Source organism: Argentina silus, assembly GCF_951799395.1.
Source record: "Argentina silus genome assembly, chromosome: 6".
In the NCBI taxonomy this organism is placed as follows: domain Eukaryota; kingdom Metazoa; phylum Chordata; class Actinopteri; order Argentiniformes; family Argentinidae; genus Argentina; species Argentina silus.
The window spans coordinates 10928622-10946436 of NC_139660.1; the positions used below are offsets into that span (position 1 = coordinate 10928622).

General features: G+C 42.5%; 4 protein-coding genes across 4 annotated transcripts; 2 read left to right on the forward strand and 2 right to left on the reverse strand.

The window, feature by feature from the left end:
* Positions 1–273: 273 nt before the first annotated feature.
* On the reverse strand, positions 274–4882 carry LOC310806104 (interferon regulatory factor 4-like). The gene is made up of 9 exons (XM_083672068.1): positions 4802–4882; positions 4330–4529; positions 3762–3948; positions 3220–3305; positions 2724–2862; positions 2437–2541; positions 1655–2023; positions 1090–1202; positions 274–981 (listed from the first exon to the last, which is right to left on the reverse strand). The coding sequence occupies exons 2-9, from the start codon at positions 4525–4527 to the stop codon at positions 814–816; spliced, it is 1365 nt and encodes a 454-aa protein (XP_083528194.1). The 5' UTR covers positions 4528–4529; positions 4802–4882; the 3' UTR covers positions 274–813.
* A 1002-nt stretch (positions 4883–5884) lies between these two features.
* LOC310805795 (dual specificity protein phosphatase 22-B-like) lies at positions 5885–11485 on the reverse strand (the record flags this gene model as incomplete). Its single annotated transcript, XM_083671601.1, has 7 exons — positions 5885–6031; positions 6242–6413; positions 6566–6640; positions 7039–7088; positions 9859–9941; positions 11287–11320; positions 11465–11485. The coding sequence occupies 7 exons, from the start codon at positions 11483–11485 to the stop codon at positions 5885–5887; spliced, it is 582 nt and encodes a 193-aa protein (XP_083527727.1).
* Positions 11486–12664: 1179 nt separating this feature from the next.
* bphl (biphenyl hydrolase like) lies at positions 12665–15452 on the forward strand. Its single transcript, XM_083672069.1, has 7 exons — positions 12665–13232; positions 13612–13715; positions 13822–13988; positions 14215–14368; positions 14474–14605; positions 14722–14845; positions 15078–15452. Exons 1-7 carry the CDS (start codon positions 13147–13149, stop codon positions 15166–15168), a joined length of 858 nt encoding a protein of 285 aa, XP_083528195.1. The 5' UTR covers positions 12665–13146; the 3' UTR covers positions 15169–15452.
* A 124-nt stretch (positions 15453–15576) lies between these two features.
* Positions 15577–16731, forward strand: psmg4 (proteasome (prosome, macropain) assembly chaperone 4). The gene is made up of 3 exons (XM_083671767.1): positions 15577–15864; positions 16033–16108; positions 16551–16731. Exons 1-3 carry the CDS (start codon positions 15688–15690, stop codon positions 16670–16672), a joined length of 375 nt encoding a protein of 124 aa, XP_083527893.1. The 5' UTR covers positions 15577–15687; the 3' UTR covers positions 16673–16731.
* Positions 16732–17815: the final 1084 nt, after the last annotated feature.

Genomic DNA, 17815 nt, shown 5'->3' on the forward strand with positions numbered 1-17815 from the left:
TTTATGACAGTGTTCTCCTGTGAGTGTGTTTGATGAACCATCATCATCCTGCATCTGAACCATGCTTCCTGTACACACCAACACGAGACGCCATCCTACTCACAAAGCACACAGACGCACCCTTGTCTCAAACACAAGCCCTACTGTGTTTATTCTGACGAATGATAATGTATGCGTCTCAAAGATGGGACAGAAGTCTTGCTTTATTTCTTTATTTGGATTACAAAACATGTATAATGTACAAGCCACTGAGCTTATCCAAGTGTACAGAATCTCAGTCAGTGTCTTTGGTCTGATACAACCACATCCAGTCAGTAGTCTTTGGTGTCTCAGCTATTTATACTTCTGAACAATTGGTCCTGTTCTGGATGTGAGTGTCTACTAAGGGACAACTATATAAATGTATTTACATGCACATATAGTATAAAACACACACTTATCTAGAGCAAGGCTATACAATCACTACAGCTGTCAGTTATGTGCCACAGAGTGGACATCGCAAATATCAGTAATATTTGCATCAGTGGGCAGTTCCCTGAGAGAGGTTGAAATAACACACGCACGCGCACACACACACGCACACACACACACACACACACACACACACACACACACACACACACACACACACACACACACACACACACACACACACACAGTGGTTCCATTGTCAGATCTGATTCAGTTCAGTTTGGCTTGGCACAGTTCACAGCTTTTAAGGATATCTGGGATCCAGAGAGGAGTGTATACAATACTTCCTCTCCCCGTCTCCCTGTTCAATAGTCCAGTACAAGATCATAGCATAGGAGGAGGTCAGTCCTGCAGGGTGTTGCTGTGATGATGAGAGATGACCCTCTGGTACTGGGGGTCACTGGGAGTTATGCTGTGTTCCGTGACCCCAGGAAGGTCGTAGCTACGGAAGTAGTGGCCGCTGTTCTGCTGGGTGTAGTACAGGAGCTGCCTGGCAAACATGGGCTCCACCTACAGGTGTGGAGGGGAACAGGGTCAGTCTGCCATACTGGTCTCCCAGGGAGGTGGGGTAGTGAAGTGTAGGTAGTGTGGAGGGGTTAGGTTGGGTTCTGGTGTTACCTGGACAGTGAGGGTCCTTCTCTGTATCTGGGGGTCCAGACACTCGTCTCCAAAACTCAGCAGCACCTGGCAGCGTGGCAGGGGCCGACCGTGAAGGGCCCAACCCTGCAGCTCTGAGAGAAGGAGGAGGGAGAGATGAGGAATTAGTCTTGGTGTTATTAAATCAGACTAATAAGGCCTCACACATCTATGGTGATTGCAGGGTGGGGGCGGAGATGAGGTCACATGATTATGTGTCTTTTATTGTAAACCATTAAAGCTACTTCAACTTGAACAGACTGTTAGCATGATCTGTCAATCATCCTGTGTATCATATTTATGATAAGACTGTGTATGTATGTGTGTGTGTGCATCTGTGTGTGATACTCAGGGGCTTTACACACTATACGGTGAACCCAACCCATACTGTGCTGTCATGGATATTTTCCTTTCACACTGTCCTTTCCAGCACTTGTTCACCAACCATGGTGGATGCGTAACCAGGCCAGCCTAGTACAGCTCAGCTTGGCTCAGCTTAGCTTGGCTCTGTAGTGTCAATTTGGGTTATGTGTAGCAGGCAGCTCACCTGTGAGGTAGTCCTGTGTATGCACAAGTTTGCAGGTGTGCTCTCTCTCTAGCTTGTTAGGTTTGTCTCCGTACGGGGAGAGGCCTCCCTCCCAGAACACTCGCTCCTGGCACAGGCGGCGCGCATAGAGGCCGTCTGGGGCCATCCACAGCAGAACGCCCCTCTCCAGGGCAGCAGGGGGGCTGGGTGGGCACTCATCTCCCCTCCTCAGGCTCTCCAGAGGCAATGGCACCAGTTCCGGACCTCCAGAGGGGAGAAAGGGTTTGTCCTCCGGAGTGCAGGGAGCGATACAGCAGCCCTCAGGACTTGAGGTGGTCACCTCCCTCACTATGGAATCCCTGAAGTACACAGACACCTGCAACCGGAAGTCTAGGGTGGAGGAATCAAATCAAATCAAATCAGACTTTATTTATATAGCGCCTTTCGTGCAAAATTGCAATACAAGGTGCTTAACAATACAATGAAAATACAACAATTCAGTGAAAATAAACGTTAATATAAGGAAATACAACAATACAATGAAAATAAACTGTAATATAAGGAAATGATAGTGTAGGAAATACGAGACATGGTAGAACAGAGAGACCAGCATAGTAGAAAAGGGTAGATTAAAATAAGATGGATTAGGAGAATGCTAAGCTAAAAGGGTATGTCTTAAGATTTCTTTTAAAGGTGTCGGAAAGAAGTGCAGGACCGGATCAGAGAAACAGGGTCTTGTGTCTGTGTGTGTGTGTGTGTGTGTGTGTGTGTGTGTGTGTGTGTGTGTGTGTGTGTGTGTGTACCTGAGAGGGCCTCTGCTGATCTCATGCTGGTGTCCATTGTGAAGGAGGGCTGGGCGTCCCCGGGGCTGTAGGTGTAAAAGGACCCTGTGAACTGGTACCCTGGACCTAGAGACGAGAGACAGGACTTCAATAGAGGCAAACACACACCCACATTCACTCCCCTATACCTCTCTCACACACATAGTCATTTCAGCAGAAAAAGAATACACATTAACACTAATCTTATTCTATCCATCCTGAATTACAGTCTAACATACACACTAGCATACACACAGATGCTGCAGTACCATTGTCCATGGCTGAGCCTTGCCACGGCAGGCTACGTGGGGGGTAGGGGCACTGGGCGTAGGGTAGCTCAGGGAGAGAGACCTGCTCTGGGAGGTAGTCCCTCCAGCCCCGCTCAGGAGTGGGTATGTACCCAGGCATCTACACACAGAGAAACACACACCTGTCAGTCAAAACATGACATCAACACACAGAGAGGAATGAAGAGAAGACTGAAGGCTTACTGTATGTGACTATCAAAGTGTTAGGTAGTATGTAAGAGGAAGCAGCACCACTGGGCTCATGTGATGAAGTGAACCACTCGACCATGCATGCGTGTGTGTGTGTGTGTGTGTGTGTGTGCGCGTGTGTGTGCTGTCTGTAGTCATGTGATGTTGTCACACCACTTGCTGCCAATGAATGCAGCTGCACTCTCTCCTCCCAATTGATACACACACACACACACACACACACACACACACACACACACACACACACACACACACACACAGTCTTCACCTGAGTCTGCAGAGCAGGGTAGGAGGGGTGCATGGGGTAGCTCATGGGACTCAGGGGGCTGCCACTGTCCTCTGATTGTTTGAGTCCTATAAAGCAAGAAATGTACACACAAACCCATAAATACACACTTGAAATGCACACTCATGAGAAGAGACAAAGCAGGACTTCATTGCAGTATATTCAAAGTGTCTTGTGGTTATGTTGTCTGATTTTCTACCATACCGAAATGTTTCTATTTGTACAGAAGTCACTGACCCCTAACAGAACCCGCTGGGGCATTCAGAACATGGGTGTCAACCGTGTCTCCTGATAGTGGTTCATATAAAAACAAGAAGTCGGTGACCCTTGTATAACTTTCGATATTCCCTTTGCATTCTGGTCATTCATAAAACAACCTTAGAATTGCATCAACATGTATCCAATTAATACACCGATTCGGGATAACAGTTTTTTTTTCTTTCATAAACGTTCTTTAACTCTCCTCAATTGCATCGCATCAATGAATCTGTCACTGTTTTTCAAGCATATTAAATTAAACTGACGTCTCTTGGCACCCTCTGGAATGATGCGGTAAACTTTGTAGGGGTCCGAGATGTCCAACTGACTGCGCTCCACGATCTCCTCGAAGTCGTTACTTTTGTTGAGCGCGCAGCGAAGGCGCGTCTTCCACGTCGGCGGATCCGGTTTGTCGATGCCTTCCCGAAACTTGCCTTTAAATAGCGCCCAAGCCTGAAAAGAAATCCCGGAGAATGGACCAGTGAAACGCGTGCCATGTAATAATGTAGTTGTGCGCAGGCAAGCCCATTGCGCGTGAAAGTCGCATTTGGCTTTTTGGGGCAGTCTGAACTGTTGCGTTAACTGTACAAAAACAATTAGCCTAACCAAACTCCAATATTTTGGTAAAGTTGATCATACATATACGTCTCTCTCTCTCACCTCAGCACAAGTGAAGTTTGATTCACCTTGAAACAAAATGTGCTACGGCAAAGCCCCTTTGATGCGACAGTTTGGGGAACCTCGTGGATGGATTCTCTTATTCTCTCTGTGACTTGTTCTCTCCCCCACACTCTCTGTTGCAGTGCGCATACCCCGATGAGCAGCGTGCCGTACCTTGAAGAGCGCAGCATCCTCGTCCCGGTTGTAGTCCTGCTTGCCCGCGTGCTTCCACGGTATCCTGAAGATGCTCTTGTCGTCGTTCTCCCAGATCAGCCCCGGGTACTTCCCGCAGTCCACCTGCTCTATCAGCCACGCCCGGAGCTTCCCGTTTCCACAGCTCACAGACATCCCGTAGTCCGCTTCAAGGCTCATCTCTATCCAATTATCCAATGTATATAGTCAAACACTTCTCTCCGAAGTTGCAAATAGCCACACAAATGAAATAACTATTACAAATAGCAAAAAAGCAAGAATACCGTGCAGGTGATCGTGTCTATGCATGATCACCGAATTATGTGCCTAGTAGTCTATAATCAACTGTCTCATCATTGTTTTAGTAATAACTAGATTAAAGATTCTCATTTGGTGCAGAAAGGTCTATGATTTAATATACAAATTCTAGCGGGAGCAAATCAAGTTGCCTTACCTCTGAAACCCGAAACTCTTCGAGTTTTGGAATCAATCAATCTCACTCTCGAAAGATCATCAATGCTGTAGGACAACTTAACTTAAATCATGTTCACCAAAAATGGGCGGGGCGATAAGATATCGAGAGGAGAGGATGCATGTGCATGTGCATGCACCTGCCACATTCTATGAAGCTTATCTGCGCGGGCCTCCCGTAAAGTCATGGGGGAAACCCTCCACGAGCGTCAGTCGCTGACACCCGCAAACATGGAAAGTGAGACGATCAATTCAAAGTAGAGAAAAACAATTCTTTGAAATTATATGACCACGTATGATAATAATAGGCTTCATATGAAGTATGTTTAATTCTCATGATAAAATAAATGGGCCTTTATTGCCTTTACCAGCTAAATAGAAGCAAAATAAAAGAAACGTATTCAAAAGGCTTATAGGGCTAGGAGTTAATTAAATAAGCATCATAACAACGTATCGCCAAAGTACTGTAATTGTGATCAACGGGAAGATCGCCTTCCTGTGGTGGGATAACGGAAATGCAGTAGGCTGAGACAATGAGACCACTGTAAAAACATATATGAACATAAGTAAAGCCTTTGACTGACTGTCAGGCCATAGAAATAAATTACATGAAAACCACCCCTCTGTGTGTGTTGGTGACAGCCTAAATCAAATGGATTATGGGGAATTTATTTTAGAAAAAAACTTTAATGAGATTATTTAACATGTCACACACACACACACACACACACACACACATACTCACACTCACACTCACACTCACACTCACACTCACACTCACACTCACACTCACACACAGAGGGGGAGAGTTGGTGTATTGTGTTTACTGTATGTTTCAGCTTGACTGCTCTTGCATGTTGCGTGGACAGTTGGAGGAAGAAGAGGACCCAAGTCACTCACAAGGACCACTGAAAATCCCCCTCTTATAGCAGTTCCGAACATATGACCCTACTCATATTTTTAGACAAACTCCACAGTTGCTTAACTGGATAGATAACACTGCCCAGCTGCTGGCATTGGGTGTCTCCATAGAATGAGCAGGCAGGAGGGAGTCTGATTGGCCAGCTCACGTGTTGCTCATGCCCAGTGGTGCTGTGGTGGTGGTTGTCATGGTGTTACAGCTGGCCTGAGATTTCTGGGATAAAAGGTTTCTGATCTCCTCTTCATCTTTAAATGGGTTCTCCTTATACATATCCATCAGCCATACCCTATACTGAGAGGAGAGAGAGAGAGAGAGAGAGACAGAGAGAGACACACACACACACACACACACACACATACACACACACACACACACACATACACACAGGGTGAAGAGGACAGTTAGCACCCAAAACGAGAGGAGAGATGATAATTATGATCAAAGGCCACAAAGGAAAATAGACAACCAGGGAGAGACAAACAGATCACATTGTATACTTACCTCAGGCACCTGCCAGTTTTCAAACTCTTCTAGCTGTCGTAGGAAGCCCAGGTTGGGTCCAGCACACGGTCTTACCACTCTCACTGCTGCCAGTGCATCCACCCAGCCCCGCCCAGTAACCGTCATAATGTACGCCACCACCAACGTCACGCTACGGGACACACCTGCAACACTGGGGAACACATCAGTCAATGGACACCTCAATCATTACAATCAGAGAAAACACTAGGCTGACCAATGAGGATATAGAAGATAGCCTGGCAGGCCATTGAGATAGAAAATGACCAACAGGCCAGTAGGAGTTCAAGAATGTCTGTCAATCACCAGTGGACAAGGCAACCCTCCCCTTTCAGTCTGGACTCATGGATGAACATGAAGCTGTCCTTAAAGTGCTGAATCCTGAAGACATGATCACAGGAGAGAGGATAGAAAGCACACACTGAGACTAGGGTTTGGGATAATACTGTCAGTTCACGGGTATAGGATAATAACACACATATTCTAATATATTCACATACAAATACAGCGGCTGTGTAAGCATGCACATTCCCTGTATGGTAATGGATGGAGTGTATGCCTGGGGGAGAACATACAAAAGTATTGAATCCCTGCCAATAGGTTTTGTGCATTTATTTATTTTTCAAAATATCTGACAATTGACCTACTCACCACCAGATATAGTGAGATGGTAACATGTGAAAAGATCAGAGATACAAGCATCTCTCCCTTTCCATCCAGTGTGCTGTACATGCTACTGTATACACACAAATACACACAGAACCTAAACACATACTTACAAGTTTTGTTTGGAGTGATCAGCCGCAGAGATGCAAAGGTATGTCAGGTCCTGTAGAGACAAATACAAGAACTAATGTCACAAATCAACTACAGTGTATAAAGCATTTACCCAATAATAGATTTTTCAGACATATCTTAATGTTAGGAAAGTTATTTTGTTATTTTCTTCACATTTTGTGATTGGCAGAAATGACAGGTAAGGAACACTCAGTTGTAGCTATAAACAATTGTCAGGATATGATAATCACATATCTTGCAATGAGGGTCTTTATCATCTCAGTTTTTACTTTGTGGTAGTGGGGTCTGATGCTCTCTTTCCTTCAAAATCCCTCAGCAGTAATGCAGTTTAGTTTGTGTGTGTGTGTGTGTGTGTGTGTGTGTGTGTGTGTGTGTGTGTGGTTAACATGTGCACCTGACAGCTGATAATAAGCCTATGGCCCCAGTGGGTAGAAACCACCATGTCCCTCTATGACTGCACCTCTGCAAAAGCCCCTCGGTCCTCTGGGACAGACAGAGCCGTCGGAGTCCTCCAAATGGGACAGCATAGGCAAAGAGACACACTCCGCCAACAGAGAGAGGAAGGCATGCATCTATCTAACTCTCTATGGTCATCAAATACACTATCAAAGCACACCCAAATAGATGTGCAGAGAAATGAGAACAGATGGAAGTATTTTAATATGAAGAGCAGTAATCCTGAAATGTTCTAATATATAAATGCATCCTCACCTTGACATGCATCATAATATATGTCATCATTATTACTGACAATACAACCCAGTCAGCAAACTAATAGTTATCATAAGTTAAGAACTGTATTTGATGTAGTCACAACCTCCATTACGACTAGCTGATGATGAACGTTCAGAATGAGCGTTATTTAGTCAGAATTAACTGACTAAATGAATGTTAGAATCAATATGACAATTTTGTGTGTGATGTTTTATGTTGTGTCTGCTGTAAGCCATGGAAACCTAATGCAATTTTCCATGTTTATCCTTGGACAATAAAGCTTATGAACTTGATAGGCAATTAATTTTCCGCTAAAATTGCTGATCTCAACTTCTTGACTTGAGGTTGCTAACCCTCTGCTAACCCCCTTCTTTAACCTAAACCACAGACCCCATTTTCCAAGAAATCAATAAATATATGCTGACTGTTGGGTATGCAAATATACCCCCCATCTGGCCATTAGTCTGCCGGTCGTAGAACAGAGCTGAGTCATAAGTCTCTCAATGCTGTGACATATGGTACGCCTATAATATATATATAAGCACTGTTATAACTATGTCATTAACTAGCCATTAAATAATCAGCTAACAGATGGTAAAATCACAAGTGAAAGGCAGTTTAGTGAAGGAGTTTTTGAGTATGACAGCATTGTTTTGAATCGGTTGAGTGTCCATTATGTGCTTCTACTTTAGACAGGTATAAATGCATCCATGCTTTTAAAAAGTCTTAGCATAACCAGATGCGTGATCAGATGTATAGTGATACTGTGACTGTATGATATGCTGCCATTTTCGCTTCAGGTATATTAGCAGCTAGCAAAAACACAACAGCTAACCTTAGGTGCTGTCACAAACAGCGAAAGCGAATAGAGATTGAAGCATGGTTTTCAGACTTGCTTTCAATGAGAAAAGAGGAAAGTTCTGAGAGTGGTCTTAGAAGAACCCAGCTGTCTCATTCCACCACAATCAGAACACCAGTCACTCCCAGGATGGTCTGTCAAAAAACTGATTCAAATGCAAAAGTCCTGCATGATATTTCATACGCACCCCTCAGCAAGGTTACGAACCTGAATTTCTCAACTACTTAAGTTGTAGTCAAGATTCTTAAGATGACTGCCCATCATAAATAAAAAATGTTTTACATGATAGGGAAATACCAGCATTGGACATGTTGCATGTGTTTGTCTCACTACACCTGAAAACAGCTGCAGTCAAAATCACTTCTAACCACATACCATATCTCTTTTTGGTTTTCTCAGTTTAAGATTTCTTCTTCGCACACAAACACAAACACTTATTTCCCGCTCTTTGTATCTAAATGCAGCAACTACAGAACTTTAGAATAAAGGAGCACTTTCATGTCATTATGAATATGAACATATATATTGTACCATCTGAAAATGCAGAGAGAAAAAAATAGACAAAGCACATTCAGCTGCACAATTATCTATATTTTGTCAAACACACATAAGACAGTCATTTCAGGTCAACCTGAAGTTACATAACTTGTGGTGGAGCCCCATTGTCTTGTGAGTGATACCAGAAGTCTGTAGTACTTTCCATACAACATTGAAAATAAGTATAAGAAAGTTTGACTTCCACAACATTTTCAGTTTTCTATTTCAGGAGCCTTACCAGAGAAGGGTGTATTGGAGATATGATCCTTTCATAAACATGTATGATTTTTTTTGCGACGGCCACAACTGTCTGGGGATCTTTATTGCACAGATAACATTAAGGCAGAACTGACTTCTGATTATGTGACATATTACTGCCCAATAGGGAACTACACTCTACAACAGATCATGTAATGATGAGTCATAGATCTATATACAGTATGTGTGTTAGTAAGGCTGTGATCAAGGACAAGAGCAGTGTCAGGTTAAGATAAAAGCAGAGTGGGTTCTAGAACAGTCTCTGGTTGTCACTCCACTTGCCTTATATGCTTTCATACAAGTGTAACCTGCTGCACACTGATGCAGGGACCTGTTTGGGCATAACACAGGGCATAGCGCTAAGTGGGTTATATAGGGAGCATATATCCTGGTGCCCAGGTGAGAGATGGAGCTGGTAGGGCCAGTGTCTCACCTCTAGGATGGGTGCAGCCGTGTCATGGATGGAGAGGATGTGGGTGATGTTGTTTTGTGCCAGCAACTCCCTGTCCCGTGCATCTACAGAAAGAAAACACCAAAAAAATCACATGTAACACTACCTTCCAATCACAGTGATCCCACATACCCCAGACCTAAATAAAGAATTTTCTGCCCAACAACAACCACCCCTCCTCAAAGCCCTCCAAGTCAACATGGCCTTATGAACAGGTTGCTCTTATTTTGAACTGAAAGAAAAACCGGAAAACCAATGTTTCTAAAACAGTCCAACACCTTGGACCAAAAGCAAGAAACAGTAAATGTTCTAATCAAATTTGGTCTTTAAAAGGAAGCTAAAGGCTTTCTACCTAGGACAGATGTGCCCAGGGCATTTTTTCTCATGCTTTGCAGGTTTGCAGGTTACTGAGGTCAAATGCAGAAGGACTGGATAGGACTGCACTTAGTCTGAGGACTGGAAATGAGGCCCAAGCCAAATCGCCCTGCTGTATATAAATCAGCAGATATAAAGAGATATTTTATGTAAAGAAATCAAATAATTGAACATCAATATACAATATATCATATCAGATATTTGAAATGCTCAGATATAAAATTGGAACGAAAAACAATCTGAATTTAAAATATATTAGTTAATTGGTCAAGTAAATACAAGTGTTTAGCACTACAAGTAGTGCTAAAACTACTTGTTTAGCAAGTGTTTCACAGTATGTGTATAAATGTTTGTAAGGTGAATCGGTTGATTTGGCCTGTGTGATCCATCAGAAGTGATGATGTCCTATTTGGATTGGTGACAGAAAACTGTTTCTCCACCAGTAGCCTAAACACCTCCTCGGTTAATTCATTCTTACACTTGATATTGTACATAGAATCCACAAAAGCAAGGTCCAATTCAAAGAGAAGGCATGAATACAATATGGAAAACAGATTGTCATCAATAAATTCTAAGCAAATCATATGTACTCAAAGGAATACGAATCGAAGCAGGAAAGAGCGCCTCTCAGTCATTACATAAACAGATTCTTGTCATTGTGCTTTAGCAGGTCTCTCGAATTATATGGAAAACAGTGTTGGTAAAGGGACACCCCCACAAAAGGGACACCCCCACCTAACACCCCTACCTAGCAACTTTCTGTACACTACACACTACATGCAACAACACATTGAATCCCATTATATTCTCTCACACACCTTTTCTTGTAAGCTACTTTTTATCCCATTTCCCAGTTATTGACCACTCTATAGAAACTGGGGTCAGAGCAGTGTATCACCACATGCAGTTTCAAATAGGGAAGTGAAACACACATATCTCACCATTATTGCCCTGTTTATCATTAAAATATCTCAAAGTTAATCCTACATACAAGTCTGTGGATTAATAACATGAGGCAGAGGGGAGAGCCTTTACCTTTGAAGTTTCCCAGATACAAATCAGGCAGAACCTATTAAACAAAAAAATAAGACAGATTTCATCATGACATTTTTCTATTCATCACAATTATCTGTGCAACCTTTCTCTCAACCAGCAGCAGATGCTCTCAATGCAAAAACATTAGACTCCAATCTTACTGGCTAATTACCACTACCTTATTTATTCCATTCCCCATGTCCACGGAAAGTCTCCTTCAGCTAGGCGCATCAAACGGATATGTCTATTTCTGAACTGAAACTATCATAGCATTTCCTCCAAATCAATGTGTTTGAAATGTGACAAATGAATCCCTAGGTTGTCCAGCTGGCCCAACAGGCAGACAGATTGTAGCAATTGCGTCTTGGGATACGTCTTGAGACCTTGGATGTCCAAAAGTACTCCATGAGTTTGTGGTTCAATATGGTCTGACTGCAGGTCGATTGAGATGCAACTGTTGGTTGTAATGACGTAATGTGACCTTAACACAGTAATACTCTCCTGGGAATATATTTAGACCAGGCAGGGGTCATGGGACAGCTAGGCACATTCCAAAAATAACAGACAAAGATGATAGATGGCCATCTATCTCTGTCTGTATAGCTCATCACAGTTGCTCTGATGTTTTCACCATATCGATATTGCATTTGTAGTGCTAAAGAGTACAAGTAAGAAAGTGTGGCCATTCATTTATTCATTTTTAAAGCAATGTTCCTGAATCCAATACTTTTGTTCTACATCAAAAATCTCCCCAAATAGGCCTAAATGTGTTGCTATCTTCCTCTGTTGCTGCTGGTATTGTTGTTGTAGTAGCCTATTAGTGATGTTATTTCCAGTAACTTTTGCTTACAGATACATCTCACCACATCATCACTCTACAGTGAGCTATTTATAGCAGAGCTTTGTGTCTTGTCTACGCTAGATAGGTTCCTGTGTGTGGTTTACTGTATGGCACAACACATGCACGTTGGTGTGCAGGGGATAGCAGAGGCGTTTACAATTTAGAGTTTCTGGGAGGTCATATGAATATGGGTCACAGGTGACATTAAGCCCATGGGGTGCACCCTATACATAAGGACATCATGTATCAGGATTTAGTGACATGAATTAGTGTTGTCATTAAATGGATGTGTGGTCGATGTGTGCATGTTTATCATTGTGTGTGTTTGTATGTGTGCGTGCGTGCGTGCGTGCATGCGTGTGTTTGTGCTAACAGGGGTGTAGGGCTAGGAAGGGGGTGGGGAGGAAACCCAGGCCCTGGGTATGTACAGTATGATGTTGGTGAGAGGAGGGGATTTGTGAGTCATGTGGGAGGTGAGAAGGAGGCAGGGATGGGTAAAGGTGAATCTGATTTGAGGAAATGAAATGAGGAAGAGAGGAGATTTTCTCTAAAAATAGAGGGGAATGGAAAATGGAGGTAATTTACCTAGGAGAGTTCAAATTAGATATGCAGAAGAAGAAAAACGAGAAAGTATTGAGAAAGTCGGCCAATGAATGAATGTATTCAATGACAATTTATTCGAATACATGGTGGCAGATGATTGAATACATTTCGGCCAAGCTCAAGATTGCATTTTAAGTACAGGGGAAAAACTAGCATAGTTGATATAGGCTATTTGATTATTGCTGTGACAAATTGCACAAACTTTGAAGTAATTCAGCTAGTGAAAGGTTATCTTCCGTACTTTCGCCAGGAATCACACACGCGAGCTGTGGTTGTTGAAACGAAAGTGTCATCAGGACCTCAGAGCTAACATCCACAAAAACCTAAATGGTTACTTATTGTGAATAATTTTCAATCGTGTCAAAGTCATGAAAACGCGTCCTACCGAACGTGAAAACTAGCTACTGTTGCCAACTATGGCGTTGTTATTTTGGGGAGGAAGACTTCGCACATACCACAATGCTGTCATCAGAAAAGCGACGAAGGGGGTCCAGCACTATTGGTAAACAAATCAAATGTAAAATCAGCTTGTTGCTATATTGTACGCAAGGCGTTTGCTATGATATCTAGCAATTGTATACACTAGTGATGCAAACTGCTCCAAGTCTACATCATCATCAGAGTTTTTCATTTTCCGGCCATACTAAGCTTTTTTTTCTGTTTTCTACAACACTATCACAAATCATTTTTTACATGCAACAATACATTAATATCAATGCAGTAGTTCCATTTAGTAACAGGAGATGGCGCAGCGTCCCTGCTTTCCTACCCCCGACTGTTCATAGACATTTGTCTTTCTTTTTTGAACAACTTTGACATTACAGTAGCCTAATGATTAATTAAATTAATATTTTGGCTCTGTTTGTCTGGTTTGGCCTCAGCACATCAATGATATCTGGCAGATCACATGTGAATGGTGTGGATCTGTTCTACCAGCAGACTGGCAGAGGAGAGCATGCTGTTCTACTGCTCCCTGGAGCTCTGGGTAACAACACAGCAACAATATGGGTTATGTCACGTGACAAAAATGTCTGCTTATGACAGCAGTACAGATCACTGTTTTGTGTGGTCCTCCCCGCCTCCTGTCACAGGAAGTGCCCAGACAGATTTTGGGCCTCAGCTGAAGTTGTTGAATAAGGAGCGCTTCACCGTGGTTGGATGGGACCCCCGTGGGTACGGACACTCTCGCCCCCCTGAGCGAGACTTCCCTCCGGAGTTCTTTGAGAGGGACGCCAAGGATGGGGTTGATTTGATGCAGGTCAGAGCAATCAGAAATCACTTCTGCTTTTGTTTAGTTTTTTTGCCATGCAACGTTTGGTCAGGATAATGCTTCCTCTACCTAGGCTACTTTGCAGAACAGTTGAGATACATGTGTACACTGCTGCCCCTTATAACTATCATGTAAAATCCTCGTGTCAGAATGACAGTCATTCCAATGTGTTTTTCCCTCTTTCCCTATCTTTGAATGTGTGTCTCTCTGTCAGGCATTGGGTTTTTCTAAGTTTTCTCTGCTGGGTTGGAGTGATGGAGGGATCACTGCTCTGATTGCAGCAGCCAAAAATCCCTCTCTCATCAATAAGATGGTGGTGTGGGGCTCCAACGCCTACGTCTCCCAGCAGGACGTCAACATCTACAACGGTGAGGGGCCATTTAGCCACATTATGTGGTTGATTGTGTCTATGTGGGACTGTGTCAACAACTTTGTGTGTGCTTGTGCATGTGTTTCTGTGTCTGTGTCCTCAGCGATCCGGGATGTTTCTCAGTGGAGTGAGAGGATGAGGAAGCCCATGGAGGATATGTATGGGGCAAAGCTCTTCACTAAGACCTGGGAGGACTGGGTGGATGGGATTGGCCAGTTTGCACAGAACCCAGAGGGTGAGAGCAGCATTATCTTCACCTTTTTACACATTTTGGTTTAGCCTGTTCAGATGACAAACAAAACAGATCTTTGCTGAAGATCCTTAAATATCATCTTATGTCCTTTGTTTTAGGGAGTATCTGTATGGAGCTGCTGCCTCAGATCAGTTGCCCATCCCTCATCATCCACGGGGAGAAGGACCCTATGGTGCCCAGCTTCCACCCACAGTACCTCCTCAAGCACATCCAGGGCTCACGGTGAGCTACCACACACCCCCAGTCCCCAACTCGCTTTCCTCGATTTATAAATCCTCTCCTATTGTCCACTTTCCTGACCTCTGGAAAGACTTTCTATTCTACCTCTAACAAGACAACCACAACCACTAGTACAGTAATACTATCTTTACATCAATACAACCACTATAACATTGTCAAGACCACTGCCAGTATACCAGTACACTTTTTTGGTAACAGTATGTTCTCTTTCCAGATTACACCTGATGCCAAAGGGGAAACACAACCTGCACCTGAGGTTTGCTGCGGAATTTAACAAGCTGGTAGAGGACTTTCTGAGCGAGTGACAGACATATCCAAGGGAGAGGCCTTCAGGCCCTGGTCATGTCTTTAAGAATGGATGAAGGATGAGGACCACTAGCAACACCAATCATCAATTAGAGCCTGGTCGATGAATCAGTAATACCAGTCAGAGTTAATTACGTGAGCCACAATGAATACCACAACATCCTTGTGAGAAACACTATGTATTTTGCCATAAATTGAAAATGAAAAATTGCAGATAATTACATTGATATAATAGGTTTTGTACAATAAATTTCACACTTTGTATTTTGATGTGTCCAGTTTACACTGTATTGTAGTGTTGTGTATTTATTCGCTTGTCATGGCTTTATAGTGTTTGAATGATTGAACGGTATGACGAACAGTTCATCGATTGCTTTTGCCTTCCGGATTTTCAGACACCAGGAAGTGACTATGTTTACGAACGCACATGAGTTGAAATGGTTAAGATGAATGGTCCTGTCTAGTCATTTAGCTAACGTTAGCCGTATTCAATCTTACACATACTGTAGTTAAACAACATGGACATTACAGAAAATGGAGCTGGCGGCGATGCGATTACAGTGCACGATTTCTTCGAGAAGATTGTGGAGCAAACTGTGCACTTTCATGTCATGAAACTAAACGGGGGCTTTTTCCTTTGGGTTGGCTCGAGTCCAGTGTTGTCTAACTTGGCCGTTTCAATGAGCAGCAAATTTGTACGTATGATGGCTTATTTATTTGTTATAATGTCCTGCTGGGCACAGGTCGCTTAGTTGACTTAAATTCGCTCCAGCCTCAGAACAAATGGCATGAATGCAATGCTACTAAACATGCTGTGCTACTAGCTATTACCTTACTTGCTGAATGGATCCGTCTTTCTTTAGGATGCGATGCCGTTATCTACGTTAGTCCTGGGGGACCCATCGGACACCACCTCGACTTCTCTGGCACAGAGATTAAGTGTGTACCCTTTTGAATACTCTTCTATCCTGATTGGTAGCTATAATTTACTGTGCCTAGGTTCGATGCGCTCCAATAATACCTCATGCCTTAATTTAACCTAATCAGGCTGTGAAAGGACCATAGGACAGGTCACTCTCTTCACACTACACGCTTTCTTTCTCTGTCTCTCTCTCTCTCTCTTTCACACACACACACACACACACATTATATATATTTACATTTGGATGTATAAACAGATTTTGCCAGGTCAGGTCTGCACACTACAGATTTTTGTAATTTTATTATGCATTCATAAATACAATGATTTAATTGGCATGTTGATCTGAACAATGCTACTTTTGTTTCAGAATAAAGCTTTAACTATGACAAAGTAACAAGGTCAGTCTGAAATAACAATATTTGTTCTTTTCTCCTTTTTGTGCTTCCTGTTGTGTTTAAGCCAAGAGGACTAAGAAGCAGGTGTTTGTGAGCTACAACCTCCCGATGACAAACTCCAACCTCTCACTCCTGGTAGAAAACAGGATTAAGAAGGAGATGGAGATTCACCCTGAGAAATTTTAACATTCCCTTTTATAGATATTTTGTTTTGTATGGAAATAGTAAAATGGAGAAAAGACAAATCTGTGTGGGCTCCAGCTTTTCTATCACTTTCTCTGAATAGAAATACTTCAGACAGTGACAGACACAGACCTACATAAATTAGCATACACTCACAAACTCAGTCTACAGACATTACCTCAAGTGTTCATTTATTGACATAATCAATAAATTAAGTGGTTTATTATCAAAACAACATTTATGGCTTATGTACAAGTGCGTCATATTAAAAATAACACTTAAAAAATGAGATTAGTGGTTGACAATCACTCATGGTTATTTCCACCCCAAAAAACATGTAATCGCTGAAAACATGTAAAGGCTAACATATCAACAATGCAAGGTGTTTATGTCAAAACGTGCCATTTGTATCAAATATGTAGTGTCATGGTAGACATTGGTAGAGTATACTTGGACCTTTGACTATGCACATCTTGTGACAAAAATGTTTCATGAAACTATTTGATGTGCATAGTACAGTACATAAAAAGTAATGTTGATAGTCCATACATTAACAATGACTGGCACATAAATACATACCTTATATTTGGATTCAATCATTTGAAGAATAGGGAGGTCATATACAAACATACTCTGTCACTGTTACTCTAAGCAGGCCTAGCTGCTCTAATCTAATTTAGACAAACTTGAACCATTTTAAAACCTCTATAGACATTGTGCTTTATGGCATGGCCAGCCAATATTTGATCGTGCTAGAGAGAAACAAATCCTAAAAACAGCAATACTACGAACATTACCACTGTGCTGAGAACACCAAGGTGTCAGGAAAGGAGATGAAGAAGGTGAAAATTAGCTAACTAAATAAGGAGGTATTTCAAGCAACAGAATGCCCTTGGCAAAATAAATACTGACATGTTCTTTTAAATCTTGCCTGAACAGCGTTAATCTGCACAGGTTTTTTAAAAGAAAAGAACCATAGTGATAAAGCCATTAATATGCTGTGATGTTTCAAGAGACAATAGTAATTGGTCACTATATTGTCCACTCAACACTCAGCATCTTTAATTTTACACAACTTAAAAAAGGTTCAAACCCATTGTTTCTGTAGCCATACAGGCTGCTGAGGTTTCCGGCTGTAATTCACAA